General features: G+C 38.9%; 3 protein-coding genes across 6 annotated transcripts in view; 2 read left to right on the top strand and 1 right to left on the bottom strand.

The window, feature by feature from the left end:
- The window catches only part of LOC113501302 (moesin/ezrin/radixin homolog 1), a 33,821-nt gene extending 19,597 nt beyond the window's left edge, over positions 1 to 14,224 (top strand). For all 3 annotated transcript variants that reach the window (XM_026882414.1, XM_026882412.1, XM_026882413.1), the window contains 8 exons: positions 9,047 to 9,169; positions 10,127 to 10,297; positions 10,543 to 10,754; positions 10,860 to 11,120; positions 11,310 to 11,550; positions 11,729 to 11,875; positions 12,288 to 12,506; positions 12,574 to 14,224. In XM_026882414.1, coding sequence (XP_026738215.1) covers positions 9,047 to 9,169; positions 10,127 to 10,297; positions 10,543 to 10,754; positions 10,860 to 11,120; positions 11,310 to 11,550; positions 11,729 to 11,875; positions 12,288 to 12,506; positions 12,574 to 12,738 — 1,539 coding nt within the window. In that variant the 3' untranslated portion in view covers positions 12,739 to 14,224. The remainder of the gene's footprint in view (positions 1 to 9,046; positions 9,170 to 10,126; positions 10,298 to 10,542; positions 10,755 to 10,859; positions 11,121 to 11,309; positions 11,551 to 11,728; positions 11,876 to 12,287; positions 12,507 to 12,573) is intronic.
- Positions 14,225 to 14,538: 314 nt separating this feature from the next.
- On the bottom strand, positions 14,539 to 20,523 carry LOC113501301 (zinc finger protein 75A-like). 2 transcript variants are annotated; one of them, XM_026882411.1, is made up of 9 exons: positions 20,362 to 20,523; positions 19,947 to 20,137; positions 18,988 to 19,272; positions 18,177 to 18,257; positions 17,549 to 17,776; positions 16,959 to 17,116; positions 16,405 to 16,565; positions 15,830 to 15,982; positions 14,539 to 15,437 (listed from the first exon to the last, which is right to left on the bottom strand). In XM_026882411.1, exons 2-9 carry the CDS (start codon positions 20,115 to 20,117, stop codon positions 15,301 to 15,303), a joined length of 1,374 nt encoding a protein of 457 aa, XP_026738212.1. In that variant the 5' UTR covers positions 20,118 to 20,137; positions 20,362 to 20,523; the 3' UTR covers positions 14,539 to 15,300. The 2 variants fall into 2 exon arrangements, with proteins under 2 accessions (XP_026738212.1, XP_026738211.1); XM_026882410.1 differs by having other exon boundaries at positions 19,947 to 20,523.
- A 1,531-nt stretch (positions 20,524 to 22,054) lies between these two features.
- Positions 22,055 to 24,052, top strand: LOC113501426. Its single transcript, XM_026882555.1, has 7 exons — positions 22,055 to 22,544; positions 22,630 to 22,930; positions 23,003 to 23,103; positions 23,155 to 23,282; positions 23,392 to 23,499; positions 23,731 to 23,790; positions 23,860 to 24,052. The coding sequence occupies exons 1-7, from the start codon at positions 22,055 to 22,057 to the stop codon at positions 23,899 to 23,901; spliced, it is 1,230 nt and encodes a 409-aa protein (XP_026738356.1). The 3' UTR covers positions 23,902 to 24,052.
- Positions 24,053 to 24,303: the final 251 nt, after the last annotated feature.

Here is a 24,303-nt window from a genome sequence, read left to right as displayed (position 1 = left end):
CACAGCAATGTGCTAGTTTTGAAGACTGCAATAATGGACAAGAAGTGACAACTTAATATCACTTGCGCATGCTCTATAATCCAATTCTTTTCTATGCGCGGGAAAGGAGCTTTTTCTCTCTATCCCCAATCATCTTGTAACAAGGCTGCATGGTAGCAATAAACCCAGATGCAGATTATGTCGTGTATAGCCTTTCTATCGAACGTTTCTTTGTAAATGTTAATAGTTTCAATACATGCACACTTTTGGAAACTGCTTACATCACCGACAATTAGTAAGAGTTTCATTTTGGCCTACTATGTTTCCTAAATGATTTACAACAACTAGATATTCGCAAATCGGAAATATCTGTGTGGTTTGGTTTCATTCAGAATAAAATATTTGTATGATTCATTAGATTTTGCTTCTTGAGGAACATAGTTCGATTGCAACCAAAATTTGGTTGTGTAGCAAGTTATCATTCCTTATTTTGATTTAGTAGAAGTTCTAGCCTAGTTTGTTGATTAGATGTGCCGCTGTTTAAGGGTTTCCGCTGTTACGCAGCGGGCTTACATACTATATTATAAATACATGTCGTGTATCGCACTTACGTAACCGGTACCTGCGGCCTCGCGCGACATGTGATAATCATTGTGTGGCAACCGCTTTTCTACTCGACATATTTATGCCCCCACCCTATAGTTTTCCTTTTATGTGGGCGGTGAACTTAATGCTTCGAATCGTTTTCGTTTATATCGCTATGCTTTCTCAGTCTCGATTCTCGTCGTAAATATCGACGTAATAACTTTGCTTCTAGTCTGCGTGCGCTACTCGCATTACTTTTAACAATTTATATAATGTGATGCGTTATCTCGCTGCTAGTCTTATTAATTTCCAACTACACATAAGCTTACCACAGCTCAATAAATGACTCAAGTTGTTTATGATGATGACAGTCGGTGTGATGTCACCCTCAATGTTGCATGTGTTAACTGCGTTAAAATTTAAGTTTCAAGCAAATATTTCCTGTAAGCAGTGATGCATTGGTGTGCTTAACTTTCATAGAACGTTATTTTGTTCATATACCGTCAACTGAAAACCTGACTTTAGAAACAGATTTTCTCAATGTAAAAAATCTGTACTCTTTTTGGTTTACTTAACACTTCTGATTGTGAGTCTAAATATTCAAGTATACTATTTTATAGAGCCATTACGACATTATTTCAGCGTATTTGTAGAGTCGTGTTGATTCATTCTGGTGCTTGATAACTTTAATACCAAGAAGCGTATTAATTAAACGAATTCCTAATTTATTACTCATGTAACTTCTTGAGTACCTGTAACGAATTCCATAAGTCTCTATTGATAGCGTCGCTCGTATCGATAAAATTTGTAGAACGGCGCGGTACTTCCAGCTATTTGCAGTCATAATTATTTTCAGTATTACAATATTAGAAGCAGTCGATCATGAGGCGTGCCTAATGCTGAATTTTTAAGTTAATTAATTTTGTAACTTTCTACTTTTGATCGCACTAGACATTTACAGAATATTTTTTATGTCTAAAGATTATTTTTAATAATTTAAAACGTTAAATCGTAGTTAATCGGATCTTTATCTAACATCGGTTAGACTTCTAGTGGTTCTCACACAATATAGATACGATCGATAGCATCATAGTATCTGTTTACAATTATGTGTGTTGTAACCACACAGATTTATTGCCACCTGCTGATAATGTATTATGTAACACATTATCTGAGTTTCTCACTTGAAGAGTGACTGAAATCTCTTTTACTTATTAAAGTTGTATTTTGTTATAATCGCATTCGTCTGTACATTTTGAGGTTTATATTTTAAACACATAGTGCACAAGATTATACAGGACGCCTTCAAGTCAAGTCAGTTTAGTCATCGGTATCTTCACGTTATATCACCAATCTGTCTTGTGTTTGCAATAGTCATTCATGTGTCAGATTCCGGTTCTCATAGGTAAAATGCCACGGTCGAACGCCTGCCTTCCACATACTTAGTATTGTGCATTTATACTATACTATGGTTTTATCGACGCGTTGTGCTCAGTCCCTTTAAAGCTATAGAAATGTTAAGAACGGGTTTGAGAATTTTGCAAGGTTGTGTGGGCATGACAAGTCCTTGAGCGGTATTCAGCAACTTAGAATTATGTGCAGTATTGAAAACGAGACGCATGTGTTGCTGCCGAGTCATTGTTATACACTCAAACAATATGTGTAATATACCTACTTATACTCAGTATCGTTTATGACTACGGGCTTTATCGCATCCCTCGTTATCGTAACGTACTGTTACACTCAAATGTTTTCTAGTTACTTTTTTATTATTTATATGAATAATAATATTTTCGCTTTGTTTAATCCAAATTACTTCACGCTGTGAGCCACACACTGAATCATTCTATCGCGGCCTTTTTTACAAAGCCATCGTTATTTGTTTGCTCAATTCGATATCTAGTCTAGCCCACATGGAAGTGAGATCATTCTTACAAAAAACGGGTCTGCATACATACTTATTGTTACAAAGTCTATATGTATGCAAATAAGTTTCATCTTCGCTATAAACTTCAAATTCATTAAATACATAGGTATAAAGTTGGGTATTCGCAATTCGCTTTCTAAGAGCAATAAAAATCTCTAAATTATCATAATTAAAGCCTCGTTCTGATATGATTTCGTCATGAAACAGTCGCTGTGGGACCAAACGAGGCTTGTGAAGAGGCACTGAAGTGTGTTGTCGGTCGGATACACGATTACGCGTCATTAAAATAAATTGTTCATTGTTAGTTTTTACAATTATCTTAGGTGTGTCACGTAGTAACACAGATTTAAAAATAAATATTACCTATTTATACAGACGCACATGACAAACCACTTCTCGTTTTAAATATTGTAGTTATTTATGGAGTTCTCACATTTTTTTTGTATGTTTCCATCGATACCTGTGCGAGTGATTAAAATATGAGTGTATAGTAAAGACTTTATCTTGAGCAGTAGCATGACTTACCTCGTCCATGGCACGCGATCTCGTTCTCGACGAGTGAGGAATGCTGGTTTTTGTCGCACCCGATCATTATGATTATCGTCGCGTATGAGATATGGCCCCGATATCTATAGGGCTGTCTGGACGGAAAGAGACAGAGTTCCGACTATTCGACTACGGTGATATTTCACTGTTGGGGTAAATCATGTTATGTGAGAGTTCTAACTGACTCTATTTTCTTTATTACTTTGATATTATGTTGTATAATTAGCAACACAATTAAAAGATAAAAAGAGAGAGAAGCAAACCTCAATGCAGGTGTCACCCCTGCGGTAGTGCGGTGACGACGACGTTGCGTCACGACGCCGAGCGTCGCCGGAATGTTATCATAGATATAGTTGAGTGCCTAGAATTTACGATTACTTAATCATTTGCCTTCCTATCAAGCTGACCTTGAAGCATTTGGTTGCGAATTCACAAGATGGCCGTGTCATGTCAGTTGTTGTTTCCATAGCTTTGAAGTGGAATGTAACACACATGTACCATACGTCTGTACTGCTCTTGAGTTCGTGTCACATTAAATTTAAATGCATTTTAAGTGTACTGTCATAGAATTACAGTTGTTGTTTTTCCTTAACTTAAACTTAATGCCTATATCACCGGTTTTTACCGCTTATTCTTATCACACACAAATGCTGACACGTTGCTAGGTCAGCCGGCGGCGCACTCGCGAAGTTCCGTTCCGTTTCGACAGTACGGTGAAACCGACGACATTTCTTATAACTTTCTTTGCACTTGTCCGCGGTATTCCGATTGATGTGAGTACTCGGTGTGGCGGTTGGCACTTGACAGTGTTTTGTTTGCTGTCGTCTCGGACAGGTTCAAACGTACATGAAGCGCGGTCAGCGATGCGCGACAACGCGCCCGCGTGACCTCGTTCCCACGCCAAATGCCATCACCACCAGGTGCGATCATCACGACCTGAACACCATACAATACCATGACCTTGACTACTTTGAACAGGTGCTTATAATACAAAAACAATTCAACTACTCTGGGATGAAATTATGATGTCGTTACGGATGGACCGTCGCTTTTAATAAACAATAGCCCTTATCTAATGCAAGTTGCATTACAATACGGGTATATATTTTTTTAACTGTAACGACTTTATTTACTATGATAACAAGGTTCCGTACAATCACAGGTACTGTAGACAGGTGAAAGTGCCATGACGGCATCTGCAGACGACCTTGCTTGTCTTCTTACTGCGTAACAAAACGGATCCGGTGTCTTACGCGACGTATTAGGAACACGATTCGCTGTCTATGTGCATTAATTTCCATGGGTGTAAGCGGTAAATTCCGTGTAATTACTGGGCGTCGATAAAGAGTTAGGTTAACTTAAAGTCGTTAATTCAAACTGACGGCACTGAGCTAACTTACATCAAATAATTTTCCTCTTAATGAACGCAATTGTGCCAATGCAACACTTGAGAGAAGGGTCGAGCAAGGTGGCGGGCCATGGCGTCGTCCGCGAACTAGGTTGTGATAGACAGAGACAACTGTATGTTCATCTTTGTCCACACCACGCCTATTGGACGACTGAGATGCGTGTGCGAGTGCATTCATGACAAACCTCGTTGGCCAAACCCGACATTTAACAATGATTTTTTTCGACTTTTCCTTCCACTGTGACCGCATTATTATCCTCTACAATCACAACTTATCGTGGCCAATGTGCTGTTCCTATTATCACCTGATACATTTACTGACGTCCATTGATTTCGTCATTATTGACGCTAGTTATTTTCATATTTTTTCTTATCTATTTAGCAACTTGATACCTACAGAATCACTAATAAAAAAGACAGCTTGGTATGTATTTAAAATTCTTAATGATCGCTGCTTTCATTACAAACTATGCTTGATATTAGGCATCCCGAGAAAGTAGAGTTAAAGGTAGATATTGGCATCTTGTTTTATTAAAATTTGTACAGTTTTCATACATTCTTCGTTTTGGTTTATTGGTACAAGTACGACTACAATTTATTAATCTGAAAATGCATATACAAAATTACGAAAATCTCGAGCATTCCATTAGAATTGATTGACACAAATGCAATCTTTATCATCGGTATTCGCGCACAAGAACAGCTGATTGTGCGCCGATCATTGACGGGGTCGACGACCGTACTTTCGCCGCTCCCACGACGCTCGTTGCTCAACGTACGAGAGTCTAAGGCGACGCTGAATCGCAAATCTCACAACATATTCATACGGACGTCCATTTTAGCGGCTCGACACCGATTAGTCAACATAAATGTCGAGGCTGATTTTAAAGCATCTTCTTAAAGTGATGAACGCTTTAGCAACCAACAGTTTTGCTTTGTCACGCCTCCAAATGGCAACTTAGAACTTAGCAATTTAAAACTTAAATTATTGTATATGGATGACAAGCTGCTGAAAATCAAACAAACCCGTTTAAAGATAAAAGTATAAACAGCTTGCAATTTATGTGGTTACAAGCCTGAGTCGATTGTGGAGAAAACGTCCAAAGTTCTGACGACCGCCGTCAAGAAACTGATGACCCCAGAGGAGGAAGACGAGGAAGCTGCTTATGACAGAGCAGAGGACCTGGTAAGGCCAGCTGTGGTCTTATAGCTAGTACCCTACCTGCCTAACGTAAGCTAGATCGTTTCAACGATTACTATACAATTAAGCTATCGGAACAGATGGCTATATCTTCGTATCGAATGCGTACAACTTGAGTTATCGCGTCTGTGACGTCCAGCGACACGTCAATATTTCAGCCAATTTATCTTTTGATTGACTTTTTCCTGTAGATTTTCAAGTAAAATGTCTTTATATTGTTGCTAGCTGTTGTTGTTCATGATCAGAGGATCTTCACAATGTTTTGTTATATTATATTGCTCTGTATATGTATCTAGCGGCTATTCTATTCCACAACACAGTGTATTCAATTACTTGTAATGTAATAAGTATCATTCACTTGATAATAATTCAATAGTACCAATTCATAGTAGAGTCAATTCGTTACGTTTAGTTAAGCGATTCCGTGCGGTCAATCGGCGAATCGATGGTTTGCGATTAGAGACGGATAATTTGGCTAATAACATTTAGGGCTTGATAAAGATGTTTTGTATCCAATCTTATCTCATTCATTTTGCAAATTATTCGAAGTTTATAATCAGTGTCATTCCAAAGTGCAATGTCCATTACTACGACAAGTCATGTAATAACATCCTATTCGTTACTTGTGTCAGTCTCACTTGTCGATAAATGTGTAAAAATAATTAACTTAACACTTCTATAACTAGTATTTTTGGTTGTCATGCCAACATCACTGGCTGCTAAGCTACTATGAAGGTTAAGTATCAACACAAAGAATGTTATTGTCGTAGACGAGAGTACTTATCACCGGTAGGTATAACCATGTTTGACGTAAACGTTTAGGTTTTTCGAACATGTTTAGAAAATGTAACAGGTATTTATGCTACGAACTCAATGTTGTTTCACAGATCACGTCTCTTAAGACAATAATACTTGTTCGTAATCTTCTGTAACGTGTAGAAAAATTACAGTCCCGTAACAACAGGGCAATTAAAGACTGTTTCTAATAATACTCAGTAATTGCTCCGTTTAGTATTGACACCTTAGTTGCAGTATCGTTTCAGTTAATTACTTTGTTAACCTACTTACACACCTTATCACCTTAATCTTTGGGGCTATGTAAAACGGTTCTAAACATAACAGAAAAATTGAAATAATATCGCTCAAGCAAATTATTAACACCCCATTAAGCTAGCATATCTTGCCGCGGTATCTTATCGGCTGATCTCAGTTTCATACCACGGAAATCTATTACGTGTGTAATACTATTTTCATGAGCTAGTATTAAGTTGAATGTTTTACCGTAATTTATGATAGTTTTTCCATGCAAGATAAGGAAAATAATTTGAAAACTACGTTTACACGTGTAAGAAGTGCTTACATCAGATCTGTAATTGATGTAGTTGAAGTATCGGAGAACAATACGTACCTTCCTCAGTTTTAACTATTATGTTATCATTGTAGACTGTCCATCAATCGTAACTATACTTATTAAATTAAACCTTAGTGCTCTAAGGTGCTACTCAGATCACAGCCAATGGTTTATGCATGCAAGACAATATAAATATAATCTTAGTTTATAAAAGAGGAAGACATGAAACCCGCCTGCATTTGCGTAATTATAAGGTCTGACTGATAGGCTTCTTAATCTTTAAATAGATAATAAATTTTCGCGCAATGTAATGCTGACAATTATTAACAATGGATGTTTAATACTTTTATTATATTGAGATATTAGGTTTCAAATATTTAGATCATCACGCCTAGGACCGAGGTCTTTATCTCGATAAAGCATAGCGCGGAATCATCGTTACGCAACAAAATAATTATCTAGATTGCCGAACTACTTATCTGTAATTAAGTTTATTAACACCCGAGTTCAGAAATGAACTCTACTATAAAAACTTCAGGGTAACGGTCGACGATCTCCTATCAACAAGAAGTGATGGAACTCTTAACCTAGATAAATGTACCTTCAAATGATTGTACAGTCATCGCCGGGTGTAAAATGAGCCCCATTTACAAATTGTACATTGTTTAAATGGTTTAGAAGCAATTATACTACTTGTACAGATGGCCGTTTTAATAGGATGTGTCACGATTGGAGTTAACCCTTTTGGGCCGCAGTGATAACAAATGGCGGCCTATGACCCTTTACTTGTGTTAATTTCTCTATAGTCGCATATGTTGGCAAAGTTTATTTTTACAAAACTGGAACAGTAGTGTTTTTGCCACTCATAGATGAATAAGTTGAAAAGGTTGATTAACTCTAAAAAATTGCGCTTTATATATTGAGTATCATTGCTTCTTACAAAGTGGACGGTAAAGATGTATCGTTCCTCGAACATAGATACAGGTCGTATATATATAGACGCTAATAACCATCTTTCGAATAATCAGTTAAAATTCTATGACCGCTACTTGAGTTGTATACATTTTCCAGTCATTCGTAGATTAAACTAAATGGTTTTTGGCTAAATATCTAATTAGAATGCTACGCTGTAGAACTGTAGTAAGGTAGAGTGTCTACCTGTATGTTTGTGATAAAAGCTAGCCAGAAAATGGCGATGAATTGTAATTAACTGTTGCCTTTTTAACGCTACCCCTGGATTACGTGGCACACAACGAAGTCAGGGTCGCTACCGTTCTCGAGATGGGTAAGACACCATAACATACATAATATGGTATTTTTATGTATTTAGCGTGTTTGTGTGTGTCTGTGTGTGTGTAATTGTAAAGTATTGTGAACTTGCTGTTTGATATTTCTAAAATACCTGTTTTTGTAGCCTAGTCTTTGTTTTTTTTATAATGCTGGAACGGAAATTATACCCCAACTAAAGCGTGTTTATTGCGTTACCATAGAAACGCAAAAGTATCGAACTCCTTTTTGAATATATCGTTAATAAAATTTAAGTGCGCGTATTTTTAAGGCGACGGTTATTTTATTACAAGAAACTACTTAAACCTTGTGATGAAAGTGCTGAAACAATATTAAGATTCCATTACCCGTGCCTTGTTATTATCCGGTGTGTTGAGTATATAGAATAAGTTAAGGCGATGTTTGCTTGCTTACTTTGTAATTAGAAAACTTGAGCCACCCAACTGAATACCTACTAAATTTTAATGACCGAATTTTTCGTTAATTTCTAAATTACTTTGATGTTTTATAGAAATCTAGCAATACTACTATGCACTATAATAATAAGTTTTAGATTTCCTTTTAAGTTAAATAGTTTCGATCATTATGTTTACACTGCTCGAATAAAACCGTAATTGAATTTGTTGTATTGTGATGTTAATGTATAAAGACATTACTCCCTATTGTGAAATAATTATCCTGCTAATGATATTATAATCTCGTTCAAGGTTCGTCTCAAATGATCCGGTTATCTTATCTCTTAACGTGGTGTGTACGTTACAGGTGATGCAACAAGACGTAAAGAAAGAAAACCCGCTTCAGTTCAAGTTCCGCGCCAAATTCTACCCGGAGGACGTCGCCGACGAACTCATCCAGGAGATCACACTCAAACTGTTCTACCTTCAGGTAAGACTGATTATAAAATACATCTAAGTATTACCTCTCCTTAAACTTTTAGATAGCTTCCTAAAAAATGTCTCGGAATTTCCTATCTTAGACGTTTTATTTAATAACCTTGCATCGGTAGCTGGAGCTTGCCTCTTGATATGGAATGGATGGGCCATCCACCTCATGGATATTATTTGTACTATGTCCTGTCAGTTAAGTCCTTAAATATAAAAAACGGTTTTACTTCAACGAATGTTGTAGAATTTGAAAACAGTAAAGCATCATAGCACCAGATATCTAGGACTCGTGATTTAGCTGTAGACAGAGAAGATAAGAAAATAGATAAAATGATTATTAAAAATAGTTTACTAAGTAGTCAACCTTATTATTTGTCTTTATCTTTGAGCCGGCAATTACCTGGAAAAGTAACTACACTGAGCTATGTAAGACAGCTTGCTGGTTTACGAATGTAGAGACCTGATGCCGCATATAATATTGTTGTTTTATATCGTCTAAGAAAGTAGGATATAAGAGACCCATTGATTTTGTAATACACTACATAAAATACTTGGCAACAGCGTTAAATAAAATGAAGCGTAACAAAATTACCTGTGCCTACAACAAATTACCGTTATTATAGCCTGAAGGGTCAGGGCTTGTAACCCTCTATTACAGCAATTGTTTAGTCCGCACTGTCCCATTGTCGAACAAAGGTCTCCTAAGTGCTTCACTATTTACCATAATTGATCACTTGTACATGTGCTCACTCAGGTATGGGACTGTTTGAATTGACCAAGGCAACACAACTACCGCAGGCAAGGTTCTTTACAATGGTCGTGAACAATGACATGACATCTTTGAACACCTAAGACTTTAAATTAACGTATTCTATTAAAAACATTTAAATTAGGCTGGACAGTCTGAGGTATATTCTAATCAATTTAGAATTAACAAATTTCTATTACATTGATTTAGGTGAAGAATGCAATACTATCCGACGAGATATACTGCCCGCCGGAGACGTCGGTGTTGCTGGCGTCGTACGCGGTGCAGGCGCGGCATGGCGACCACAACCCCGCCGTGCACGGACAGACCTTCCTCGCCAACGACCGTCTGCTGCCGCAGCGAGTTACTGACCAGCATAAGGTGACGTATTAACGACCTATCTAGTAGTTGGACACATGTCTTTTTTAAGTAAAAAAGGTACAGGTTTTTGCTGTTTGAAAAATACTCTCACGGAAATCGTGCTATCGCAAGTTACATTGCAAAGAGATAAATCTGTTTGCAATTTGATAGCCTTCAACGTTTTGTTTCATTATAACAATGAATCATAAATTATTTTGTTGCCGAGTTTCTAGCATCACATTAACATATGATTCCGTGTGGCGCAGATGTCTCGTGAGGAGTGGGAGCAGAGCATCACGAACTGGTGGCAGGAGCACCGCGGGATGCTGCGCGAGGACGCCATGATGGAGTACCTGAAGATCGCGCAGGACCTCGAGATGTACGGCGTCAACTACTTCGAGATCCGCAACAAGAAAAACACGGAACTGTGGCTCGGCGTTGACGCGCTCGGACTCAACATATACGAGAAGGACGATAAGTAAGTTATCATCAAATAATCTGTTTTCTCTCTGAATATACAAGTTTTTAATTCATCATATCAGTTGAAATATTTTATATACTAATGTTAAACTGCTCCTTCCAGGCTGACTCCAAAAATCGGTTTCCCATGGTCAGAAATCCGCAACATATCGTTCAACGACCGCAAATTCATAATCAAACCGATCGACAAGAAGGCCCCGGACTTCGTGTTCTTCGCGCCGCGCGTGCGCGTGAACAAGCGCATCCTGGCGCTGTGCATGGGCAACCACGAGCTGTACATGCGCCGCCGCAAGCCCGACACCATCGACGTGCAGCAGATGAAGGCGCAGGCGCGCGAGGAGAAGCTGGCCAAGCAGGCGCAGAGGTACGCACACTCCAGTGTATGCTGTGATGGTTTAGGCAATGCAATACATACGTGTTTATTTCGGTTTCGTTATTGTTTACGGTGCTACAGCGATACAAATTCATATTCTCCTATTCCTACTTTTATATTCTTATTTTTTACCATAGTTGATTAAGTCTTCGAGATTATAGAATCTCTATATCCTTGCAGGGAGAAACTGCAACTGGAGATCGCGGCTCGTGAACGCGCAGAAAAGAAACAGCAAGAATACGAGGACCGACTGAGACAGATGCAGGAGGAGATGGAGCGCTCGCAAGCGAACCTGCTGGAGGCGCAGGACATGATCCGCCGCCTGGAGGAGCAGCTGCGGCAGCTGCAGGCCGCCAAGGAGGAGCTGGAGCAGCGCCAGAACGAGCTGCAGGCCATGATGCAGCGTCTCGAGGAGACCAAGGTACACTTACACCTTATTACAAGGTTCCACACAGCCTAAAACGGAAAAATGTCTCCAAAAGTAAAAAAAACTTCAGGTTTCGTAGGTAACGAAGCCTAAAGTGGAACACAAACAGTCGACAGTGAAAATAATGTATTTTCATTGTATTGCATAAAATATTATGATTGTTGTAAAACAGAACATGGAAGCGGCCGAGCGCCAGAAGCTGGAAGACGAGATCCGCATGAAGCAGGAGGAGGTGTCGCGCATCCAGCAGGAGGTCGAGATCAAGGACACCGAGACCCGGCGCCTGCAGGAGGAGGTCGAGGAGGCCCGCCGCAAGCAGGTGCGCATGCATGGACTTTCATTCAATTTGTTAAAAACGAAACCTTTATTACATTGATTAGTTTTTTTGTGGTTTGTGTGGTTAAAAATAAAAACACGGTTAACAGTTTTCTATAGTTAAATTTGAATGGTCCAATTTTTGCACCTTGGACAACTTTCGTGGGTTTTATTTTCTTTCTTGTGTTATGGTCTAGTACTAGTAAAGTTTAATTATTTTTCTCATTTTAATTATTGATGTAATTTAGTTATTTGTATGTTTGTCTTTGTGGGTATTTATAAAAAAAAACGTTCACGTTATGCTTTACACGATCAAACGCTTTGCTACTTTGTGTTTTCTGTGAGATACGGTATTTAAATTTCCCGATGATGCAATACGAGCGACAGACTAGTAACGGTGTCGGTGTGGCCCCCAGGACGAGGCGGCGGCGGCGCTGGCGGCGGCCACCACGCCGCAGCACCACCACGTGATGGAGCGCGCCGCGGACGTGGGCGGCGACGCCGACGCCGCGTCCGACGCGGGCAGCGACGCGGGCGGCGGCGACCTCGCCAAGGCGCCCGACGACCTCGTGGACCCCGTGGCCGAGCGCCGCACGCTGGCCGAGCGCAACGAGCGGCTGCACAACCAGCTCAAGGTGAGTGCCACGGGCCCGGCCCGCCCCGCCAGCCGCCGCCACACACTCACTCCCGCGTTGTCCGCAGGCGCTGAAGCAGGACCTGGCGCAGTCCCGCGACGAGACCAAGGAGACGGCGATGGACAAGATCCACCGCGAGAACGTGCGCCAGGGCCGCGACAAATACAAGACGCTGCGCGAGATCCGCAAGGGCAACACCAAGCGGCGCGTGGACCAGTTCGAGAACATGTAGGCGCCCCGCCCCGCCGCCCTCGCTGCCCCGATGTCTCGCGTGTTGTCTTCCGGTCCGAGCACTTGTACCATATCGTCTCCTCCATCGTTCCCCGCGGTCGCGCGTAAGCGAATCAGTCTAGCAATTGTAGTCTTTACTCCCATCGCGTAAAGTTTATAATTGAGCCGCGCTCTGCACGCGGACCGACCGGTTCAAGTAAGTGCCAAAAATGTATATTGAAACATTCCGTTTTATTTGCGATATTCTAATTGCTCATTGTATAAAATCGAGATTAATTTGTAACAGACGACAGCGCGTCGGGCCGCGTGCGAGCGGCGGTAGTGATAGAATGTTGATGATCGAACGATATTTTTATATAATTTTATACACCGTCCAGGCAAATATGTACCTTTTGCCGTCGTCAAGAGATTGTCAACTTATAAAGGGGTCAAGTTATTTAGCGGTGCTTACATAATGTGTGTTTACGAACACTCGCACTTGTCGGGCGTCGTAGTCGAAACTAACTGTAAATATTGATTATTATTACTTATTAGTAATTTTATTTTAGACCGTTGTGCTATAACCTTATGTGAACATTCAAGGAATCACTTGCTACAGCGTGTGTTTTACAATAGCCAGATAAATCATAAAATCAAGCACACTGAATTGTTTATTAATAATAATCATTTTTAAAATACTTTGGATATAATTCATCAAAATGTATATGTGTTGCGGCGCACTGCCAGCCTGCAGCGGCAGTGGGCCGCGCGGACCTTGCTGTGGCTGGACGTATATTATATTGTGGTAGTTGATTCGGTTATTATAATTTGTCTGTTGATTATTTTAGTGTTTGGCGGATGTGTGTGTGAAGGTGTGGACAGACGGGAGCCTGGCCGCTCACACTCGGGCCGCGCCGCAGACCGGCGCTATGCTAGCCATGCTGCGTCATGCTAGCCACGCCATGCCATGCCATGCCGGGCCATGCCGCAGCATGCGGGCCTAGTGCCGGTCTGCGCCGCGCTAAACACCTGTTACGTTGTTCATACGTGAACGTCACGAGTTTTGCTCAAAACCATAACAATGTCCGAAGTGTCTTGTCCGATCGAGTAGCGGTGAAAGGGAGGGGGCGACGCCCCTTATTTATTTTTATAATCATTTATAATCTAGATGTAGGAGTTAGAGCTGCAAGTGTAATTATTATTTTCAGTTCAGTTTCAACGGTTATTACGTCGGTCTGTTATACTGATATTATGTTTATGTACGAGACCAATATGTATGTTATATTATAGTCGGCGACGTGTGTCGCCAGCGGCGCATGTAGAGACACGCAAATGTATCGGCCTACGAAACTGTTCCCACTTGTTTCTTGAACAAAATTTGAAATAGATACTAAAATGTATGCTTGTAGGGAGTATATAATTTTTAAGTAAATAGAAGGCATTCCATAAGTTACAATGCGGTGGCGTCGACTTGGTTTTTATGAAAATTAAAATGTTATGAAAATATACTTGTTCGTGTTTTGTTTAATATAAGTGCCATTTGTCGCCGCGCCCACAGCGGCCGAGCGTCGCCGCGCCCACCACCAGTATTCCGATGATTTCTTGTCATTATTTTCTTAAAATTTTACAATACCACGTTGCCTTGGATTTAATATAAATTTTTTTCCAATAAAATATTTAAGTAAATAAATTATAGTTTTATTTCACAACATGTCTGACGAATATTTAATCATTATTATACAGTGTCATCTCAAATATATTTTATTAATCTTATGAAACATTATTAAAGGAACATAATTAAGAATATAGGTTTTTTTTACATTTGTCAATTCATTGCTCTAATTATAACTATAAATCACATGTTTTTTTTTTCTTATAAAATCATTAAAAAAACTTCAGTCAACACTGACAATGTCACGTGTCTGTGAATTCTTCATTATTGCGAAGCTTCTTGCCATTACAAATATGAAAGCGTCTGACCTCCACATAAGTATAAAGAAGATTTCACTTGTATGACGAGGCACAAAAAGACACGTATAGTCTCTAAATCTAAACAAGTAACTACCATTACAAAAATAAAGGTAATCTCTTGAAAACTACAACATTTCCTTAAACTCGGCCGAAACTGCCCACACAACCTACATCATTCTTTAAATTCATATTTCATCCCAAAGTTGGCTGCTATGAGCATGGCCAGTACATTCAAATAGTTACAATTTGATACAAATTATAATCAGTTAAGTACGTAACTTGAACGATAATAGAGCTACTATACATGCTTATTCAAGTTTGAGCGATGGTCGTCGTGAATCATGACGCATCGATGCATTTCTCACTATAGGAGCAATATAGCTCGGCGCAGGAGGCGCAACAAAGCATACAGTAAACAAACTGCCATAGTACACAATCTCGCACCGAATTATTTAAATGTAACAATTGGGTATTCACTATTCTATTCGCGAACGTATCACTTGGTGGTTGTTTACTGTGTGTGCTAGTGCTGCACTCTGGTGGCTCATGATTGCAGTACCATCCTCTATCAAGTGTGTAGTGGGTACCTGACCACGCGGGTGCGTGTCGCGGGTCAGGCGGCGCTGTCCGCGGCCGCGTGGTTGGCGTTCTTCAGATGTCGCAGCAGCGAGCTCTTGTCCTTGAACTGTCGCTCGCACGCGCCGCACATGAACACACGACCGTTGTGCATCATTATGTGCCTACTCAAACCTGAATTTGGAAATTAATGGTTTTGCTCAAAGGGTAAATAGAACATTGGTTTAGACGGAACATCTTGAAAAATTAAAAGTTCGCGGCTTTGCTTTGTAACTACAAAATGTTATCCTCCTTAAAGCATATGTGTTATTCCGAGGTGTCAGGTACCTCCATACCAAACTTTATCCAAATCGGTTTAGCGGTTTGAGCGTGAAAAGGTAACAAACAGATACATACATAGGTAAAACAAAGGGTTTCATTAGTGCTGTTTGTTTGAAATTAAAAAAAAATGACTTTCTGTACCCATATCTTTGATCAGGCCACAGGTGCATCTATTCCTATTCTATAGACAGTTGCCATTGACTTCTGACAGTCGTCAGCAAGTCCGTCAGTGAGTACTAGCTTACCGGAGGCATGCAGGAACACCTTGGGGCAGCGGTCGCAGCGGTGCAGCGCGAGCGCGCGCGCGTCCGGCGGCGCGTGGCGGCGCACGTGCAGCGCCAGCGACGCGCGCTGCGTGAAGGACTTGCTGCACTGCGGGCAGGCGTGAGGCCGCCGGGCTGCGCGGGGGGACACTGGCTTTACAACTCGAACGAGCATTGTGCTGCTTTGCTAACCTCATCAATGTGATACTTCAATAGGAGACTGACTGACAGACTGACACTAGATTTTAATTTTGTTTGAACTTCTGAAGTGCCATATACTGGTCTAATTGAAATAAAAAAAAATGACTTTATTCATTCAATAATTCAATAATCAAAAATTTCAAAAAATACCCAAAAATATATGCCAAAATGTAAAAAGGTAAATACACCGACTGTTTGCATATTAGGTCACTATCCCACTGACGTTTGACGAGCATTGACGCCATAAGGCCGCTGAACGCGACGTCAACGTCGTGTAGACGGTAGCCATAGACTACAATGTCTCGTTACTCGTAAAACGCCAGGGGGATAGCGACCTTAGTGTAAGTTGTACTGACCGTCGTGCACGAGCGCGTGTCGCAGCATGATCTCCCGCTGCGAGAAGCGGCGCGCGCAGTGCGGGCAGGCGAAGGGCCGCTCCCCCGAGTGCACGCGCGAGTGCCGCGCCAGCGCGCTGCGGGACGCGTAGCGCTTGCCGCACTCCACGCACCACATGCCGCTGTCGCAACACACACACATCACTACCACTCACTAACGCCTTACAGTTCTTACCCAAAAGGTAAAAACGGAACTGCATTACTATTCTCGCCTATTTGTATGGAACCTTCAGCGCAGTGTCGCGAATTCGACTCGCACTTGAGCAGTATGTCAAACTAAACTGTTCATAGTAGTTCATACATTCTAATAATTATGTTGATTAGACTTTATTTTATAGAGCTTTTTTTTCTATGTAGACAATTAGTTCACCTTTAGATAGTTAAAATATAAAGAGGACTGTGACTGTACTGTATGAACATCATGGCCATAGTCGCAGTTTACATGAATACCTTGTTGACTGGACAAGTAAAAAACCAGGACATAATAAGATACCGTACTTGAATTCAAACCATACCATTTACTCTCTGAGCTGAACTTGGTGGCGATGCGTGAGCTGGACTCCACATACTTGATGAGGATCTCTTGGTCGGGCGCCGGGTCGCCCTCCTCCGGCGGCGGCGACACTTCAGCGGGCTGAACTTCCTCAATGGTCTCCGTCACTTGCCCTACTTCCTGGAAATAAACTTCACAAAATTATTTAAAACTTTCCAAATTATATCAATAAAACTAGTTGAATTGAAAAAGTAAAAAAATGTATATAAAAATCCTAGAAAAAGAAATGTTCTGGCCATTCAATTCATCAAATCAACTTAAGCTTACAAAAACATTTTCTCTTTTTGGCCTCTGACAAATATATTTTCATTACAGTGCCACCTCGAACTTGTTGATGTACACAAAAATTTTTACCGAACGAATTATTATTATTTGCCTGGGATGTCCGACTGCTCGGCAAAGGCCTCCCCACTCTTCCACTTGTCTTTCTCATGAGCCGCGAGTGACCAGTTCGGTAAGAACGAATCTAAGTCATCTCGCCGGTATTCTTACTAAACGAAAGTTGCCACTAAATTTTCTAAAATTGTTTTAATCTTGTTACTTATTCCTCACCTGCGTCTCTTCATTTCCTTCTTGTTTGGTTGGGAGAGGAATCTCAGAGTTGTCCTCCATGATCTCCAACGTGAGCTGACTCCCATCCCCCGTCTCCAGCTCCAGAGTGCTGATGTTATGGTTAGCGTAGAGCAGGCCGTGCTCGTTCTGTGTGAGGATACCAAGCTCCACCAGCATCGATGATAGAAACGTTGTTATGTCTAGATCGGGGTCTACTTCTACTGATTCCTGGCGATGAGAAAATAAATCCAATTAAATGGTCTTCTTTTTTCTAATCATATGGTATATGAACAGTCTTGTGTCTTCGAAAATTTATTGGGTGTACTGAATTCCTTACGATTTTCTCGTTCTTTATTTAGCAAGTGATAATTACTTTATAATCCGCACAAGAATTCGAAGACATTGTTACATGCCGGCATTGAAACCTACGATGTGAGCCTTAATACCATTAATACATACCACTAGTCGATCACTGCTTGTAAAATAGTAAAACCTTATAAAGTAAAGTCTTATCCAGTATCTCAGCCAATTTTTCATCATACTATGTTACTTCACTATGGCACTTGGCTACAATAGTGCCTTAAATATAGATTAATCGGAACTGAAGGACATGAATGTATAAACTTACTTGTTGGCCTTGTACTAGCGTATTATCTTCTGGTATTCTTATTTCTACACTGTCTTCTATAGTCATGTTAAGAGGTAGTTTCTGCAAATAAAACAAAACTCTTCAATATGATGATATAATACATACATTTATGAGCAAATAATTAGGAAGTTCCAGATTTCCTTCTATGTCATATCTCTCAATCACTCTAAGGTTTGCTGTAAGAGAACATAACTTAGTACATGAATTTTCCAAGAACATAACATTGTCCAAGGGTGTATTTATGTGTAATAAAGTATAAATAAACATAATAAATAAGAATAACATTCTCTGGTTAACTACATCATAAATAAATAAACCACTTGAAAAAGACTTTATAAAACACTAGCTGTTGCCAGCGAAGCATGTTAGAAGATATAAGTTATGATTTATATCTCCCCTGCTTTTTTCCACATTTTTCATTGTATCTTCGCTCCTATTAGTCGAAGCGTGATGGTTTATAGCCTAAAACCTTCCTCAATGAATGATCTATTTGAAAACAAAAAGATTTTTTCAATTTGAACTAGTAGTTCCGGAGATCAGAGCGTTCAAACAAACAAACTCTTTTAAACAAAGCTGTATATATTAGTATAGATTAGCTGTCCCAGCAAATGTGGTTTGCCATACAAATGAGTTAAAGAGTGAAAAAAATATGTTGGTAGGTAAATAAATGTTGTCCAATTCCTACCCAATATGTAAACAAAATTTAATGAGAATTGGTGGAGTTCAATTGCGTATTTTATATAATAGTGATTAAGAAAATAATTCTATGCCCAGTGTATAGTATACTTACTTCTGCAAAGTTATTAGCTTGGGCGACACCATTAAGGTTCAGGGCATTGACCTCTGAAAACTGATCACCATCAAAAGTGACCACAAACTTCTCCAGGTCCGACACCGGCTTCACTGCAGCCTCCTTTTCCATCCTCTCTTTAGCCTGTTTCTCTTTCACTGCCTGTGCATGGGACTTGAGCTTTTGATATGTCGCTTCACATTTCTTTCTAAATGCATAGTATTTGTCTAACTCCTTATAACATTCTGTACATATTATATTTGGTAAACATTCTTCCCTTGTCACCTGTAATTTGAAGATACCTATTGTTCATAAGTTCTGTTTAAGCTGTTTAAAGGCACAAAAATTACTTACACTATTAATTATCAATTTAAATTTTGCACTATGATTGGACAAGCATATAAAGAAAATAATGTATCTATTGTAAAAAAGGCTTTACACTTCAGATTACTTTTACTAAACAGATACTTTTTTACAATTATTTTCATACAACACCACCTAGCCCCGAAGTAAACAAAGCTTTTACTAAGAGTAAAAAACAAATATAATTAAGATAAATTCCACCCAAACTTCATTCTAAGTATTCTCTACCCATTAGAATATATTTAGGTTTTTGGCAGTTTTGGTGCAATAAAGAAACCACAATACATACATAAAACATAATGCTGGAAACATTACACTCAATCTGTACTCGATTCCACTAACTTTTCAATGTTATTATCCAATAGAATACTTAATATCAGAATTGAAAAGGATTCAGCTTATATTTTATTCTTTTTAGGGCTGCAATTGAAGCGCTATTTGCAATATATTAATTTCCTATTTTAGTTCTATGACTATAAAATATTTGCACACAAGAAAAAGTAGAATATTATGGCTCTTCTGTTAAGTATCACCCATTGTAACAATATTCCTCCCAACAAATAAATGTTCAAAACATTCTTAATAACCTCTCTTACCTCAAGTCCCACACAGATCATGATTCTCAATGCAAGGGTCGCACAGATGTCGTCTGAGCCTTCAGTGAATATCTGCATCCACTCCGCCGGCTTATTGAGGCATAGCCTGCACAACTCCTGCACATTCTCTATTAGCAGGTTATTGGGACGCTTGCGGCTATAGTTTCTCATGTTTTCATTGAAGAGTAAATCTAACCAATTAAGAGTACGTTGGATTTATTTTTATTTATTCATTATATCGATACTAAACATTATAAATAAAGGTCATTCAATTCTTTTAAGACTATTCATACTTTATACTATTCATACTTTGTGCCTGTTCTTTGCTTATTTTAGCTATTTATCTTTTTGTTATTTATCCTTTACGTTTTAGTATTATTATGCGTAAAGTAAATAAAGTGTTTAATAATATAACCTCAAAATTTTTATCTCTATAATTACGACAACTTTGTGATAAGGTTTTCAATGAAGTCACAAACACTTGTTATACACTCTAATTCAAGCATTTATTTTATTTATATTGTAACGAAGGAGATTTTTTTGAGTAAGAAAGATTAACAAAAACTGACAGCTATCATCTGAGTTTTAGACATTGACAATTTGTCAAACGTTTTTTTTTCATATCGTGTCGATTGGAGAAATGATGTATTTCATTTCCTTTTTTATTAAGTGCAAAATATTTGCTTATTTTGATCCACTCAAATATGAAAATCATCGGTTAAGTGGTTAGGGTGGATAGAAAGAATAAAAAATACTACTACGGAACGCTTCTTTAATCTCCTTGGTACTTGGTTGTGGGCTCTTTTTGAGGAGATTGCTCCATTGGCACCTTCTAAACCTTTAAAAACTAAAGAAATAGATTGGCAGGAAATAAAACCAATGCTTTTCGTTTTAAACCACAAAAAATCATTATATTCCATAGAAACGGCCCACTGTTAAGTTCCTGTAACGAGTTACCACTCGATATGTACAACAAATTAATTGAAACACCTGCATTTTACTACATTGTAGCACAAACTTTGTTTCCGTCCATTAATCAACAAAATCAAAGCTAACTATCAATTATAGTAATTCGTAAGTAGGTAAGTATGGCAGAAATGGCATGTTAATACAATCTATATTTTTATAAGGGATGGTTCTATTTTATGGATACTAAGGTACATTACTTACAAAGATTTATAGGGATAGAAGACAAAGGAATGGACACTACTGCCTAAGTTTATTTCGATACCTCTGTTTAAAAACGATAACGAAGTTCGATAAGACTAAACAGTATGGTATTGACATAAGCCGCGTTAAGTCACGTGGGCAATCGTCATCGTTATCGTAAGTTGGTAGACAATGTTATAATTTATAACGAAACCAGAACGTCTTTTTTAGTATTCTCGATATACTTGTTTACATTGAATCCATTGATACCTACTCGTATGCTGTAGATACATAAGCGAAACCTGTCTTGTAAAACTGCATATCACAATGTTGTAGAGAAAGCCCTTGAAGCTTTGGAAACGGCTTTGGTTCAACTGCACGGATAGCAGAGTGGTTAAGGTGACCACGCCAAAACCACTGTACGCGTCGTATCGCGGGTGCGATCCCCGCGTAGGACAAGTATTTGTTTGATCCACAAATGCTTGTTCTGAGTCTGGGTGTCATTGTGCATGTGATTTGTATGTTTGTAAAACCCCCCGCGATACAAGGATTAAATTTCTTAGAGCGGGAGTCGTTTAAAAAAAAAAGAAAAAAACACATATTGTTGCTACACCCTGTGATTTCCTTTTCTACCCATAATAAGGGCTCTCACCCATTGAGCTACTTTTTGTAGCAGTACTGTCGTGCGTTAGCACCGATTTATTGTTGTCGAAATGTGGTCGTTAGCTATATGCCTAATTCTATCCCGATTTAAAATAGCACCTCGACTACAGATATTCTGTTCTCCACTCATACGATGCTCTGTTCTTCTCTCATTGTCACCAGAAAGTGTAGCGACACTACAAAAAGTCGCCCTGGACGAAGCCTTAGCGATGAATAATTTAAGAAGCTTATTTGCAATAAATATATAAAAGCCGTGTATTGTTGATACAAAGACACTGATTTTTTTAACTGCAGCTATGGAGGCTAAGCGCTTTAAGTCCAACGAGACCACTAAACTGTTTGGTTCATTAGGCGTATTCTTTTATATATGCTGGTTACCACTTTTCTGGGAAGATAACATTTCGCTAACAAAAAAATTCAGAAAGTATTATGATAAAGTCAGATATGTGGTCGTAGTGATTTTCTTCTTGTTCACGTTTTCATCGGTTGGCTCTTTATTCACCCAAAATAATTTAACTGCGAGACAGTCATATGATCGATCATATCTTGCGACTGTTACGCCATTTGTTAAACTGTTTTATGCAACTTTGTCATACAACAAAAAGAAGATAGGAAATATCTTTTACTACCTTTCAGTGGTACTGAGAGAGCTCTACAATGACTTAGAGCTCGAGAAACAGATGACGAGGAAGGTAAAAATGACTGCAGTGATATTTTTTATTGGTACCATGCTAGGAGTAGCGGGAACCAACGGATTGGTTGCTGTTTTGAATGTGGTTGCGGCAGGTAAATTAGATAGACATACATTTTTTGGAAGTTGTCTACTAGCTAGCATATTTATTTTCTGTTTCGGGCGTATTTTGAATTGTAGGCGAAATGTTCTGCCCTGTGATACCGGTGTGGCCAGACGTCGCTGATACCTCTGCGATAGCAGTTTGGACAAGAGCAATACACTACATTGTCTGGTGGATGTATGACACATGGGTCATGGGCATACTCATACTATTGGTAACAATGTTCATGGTTATTTTCTACCAGTTCAAGAATGTACAGAGCTATTTCTATGGCCTTGAGGAAATATTTCATGATGAGAGTCTGACTCATCAGGAAAAGGAAAAGAAATATGAGGAAGCATTCAAACTTGGAATACATATTCATGCAGTAACTCTTTGGTAAGCCAACATTTTAACTCGTGTTATAGATACGTTTTACTCCTGGAATACCAAATGATATTGCTTAACCAGGTGTAGGAAACAGCACTATGAGGTCTGCAAAATTATATTTGGGGCCGAGATCACGCTGACCCTTATAGTGCTGGTGTCAAATCTCACGAGATTAATGGTGAGTTATTAGAAGTTATCTGAATATTCAGCGCAAATAACCGACCTAGGTACATAAACCATGTGTTTTTTTCAGAGCGGCGAACATGATCTTTCTACTTTGACGAGTTTGCTTCCACTTATGATCATCGTTTTGGTTAATCTTGCGCTGTTCATGTTGTACGGAGGAGACATTACTGTGGAGGTATATACATATTCGAAATTTAAGTCAAAATTATTTATTACGTCGATTGCGAGGGTTACCTAAGCAGGAAAACAATGTATTATTATTATAGCCTTTTTTAAATATCCAGGCGTTAAAGGTATCGGATGCCATGTACTTCTCCGGCTGGGAGAACTGCTCCGGGCAGTCGTCAGCGCGCGTCAGGAAACTGGTCGCGTGCGCCATCAGACAGGCTCAGGTGACTATTACTAATTTATGAGTTTATATTGTTTATAAGAGACTGGGCCCCCTTGAGTTTGTTTCGACATTTCTTCTCAGGGTAGTCAGATAGGAAATGTCGACTCAAGAATTCTCAAAAAAATAAGAAGACATGTAAAAGTGATGATATATCCTACTTACAGAATAAATGATTTCATTTCATTTCATTGTATTTTAAAAAGGCGCTAATGGTTTGATCAAACCGTTTTAGGCTCCGGTGGTGTACACGACCCTCGGTGTTTTAGATTTCTCCCACGAATCATATGTTCAAGTAAGTTTTATAATGTTATATGATGCCAATAGGTACTTATATTACTTACCTATTGTATTTTTTTTTCAGGTAATCAAATTGCCGTACACTGTAGTGTCAATGTTTTATTGAATATCAGATGTCAGAGAATTAAGATCCAATGCAGTCTTGACATGGTCGCTGTCGAGAAATTATTCGACTTTCAACACTTTATTTTTACAGAGACCTGCTTAAACCAATTGCTAACTATTCACACTACTTAATAAACAAATTATATCATGAACGGCACGTACAACATTTTTGTTTATATTTTTCACAAGAACTTAAAAGTTCTGAATAAAATAATATGATTAGTGAAAAACATTTTTTTCAATAATAAATGCAATACATTTTAATTTGGAAGATCATTTATTAAAAACCCAGGACATACATACACGTGTAAGTAAACATGTGATTACAGTAACTTCAAAGATGTAGACATAACAACATATCTACTTATTACTTTAAAGGGGTGTTTTTCTTTATACATTTAAA

The sequence above is a fragment of the Trichoplusia ni genome, chromosome 15, assembly GCF_003590095.1.
Source record: "Trichoplusia ni isolate ovarian cell line Hi5 chromosome 15, tn1, whole genome shotgun sequence".
In the NCBI taxonomy this organism is placed as follows: domain Eukaryota; kingdom Metazoa; phylum Arthropoda; class Insecta; order Lepidoptera; family Noctuidae; genus Trichoplusia; species Trichoplusia ni.
The sequence above is the reverse complement of the archived record's forward strand: the minus strand, read 5'-3'. Positions and strand labels throughout refer to the sequence as shown.

Coding starts and splice junctions, on each gene's coding strand:
- LOC113501426 (XM_026882555.1), top strand. CDS start 22,055: ATGGAGGCTAAGCGCTTTAAGTCCAACGAGACCACTAAACTGTTTGGT. Junction 22,931..23,002: donor ATTCATGCAGTAACTCTTTG/GTAAGCCAACAT, acceptor TTGCTTAACCAG/GTGTAGGAAACAGCACTATG. Junction 23,791..23,859: donor CCCACGAATCATATGTTCAA/GTAAGTTTTATA, acceptor TTTTTTTTTCAG/GTAATCAAATTGCCGTACAC.
- LOC113501301 (XM_026882410.1), bottom strand. CDS start 20,117: ATGAGAAACTATAGCCGCAAGCGTCCCAATAACCTGCTAATAGAGAAT. Junction 16,566..16,958: donor TTCAGCTCAGAGAGTAAATG/GTATGGTTTGAA, acceptor GTGTTGCGACAG/CGGCATGTGGTGCGTGGAGT. Junction 15,438..15,829: donor GGTGTTCCTGCATGCCTCCG/GTAAGCTAGTAC, acceptor TTCCAAATTCAG/GTTTGAGTAGGCACATAATG.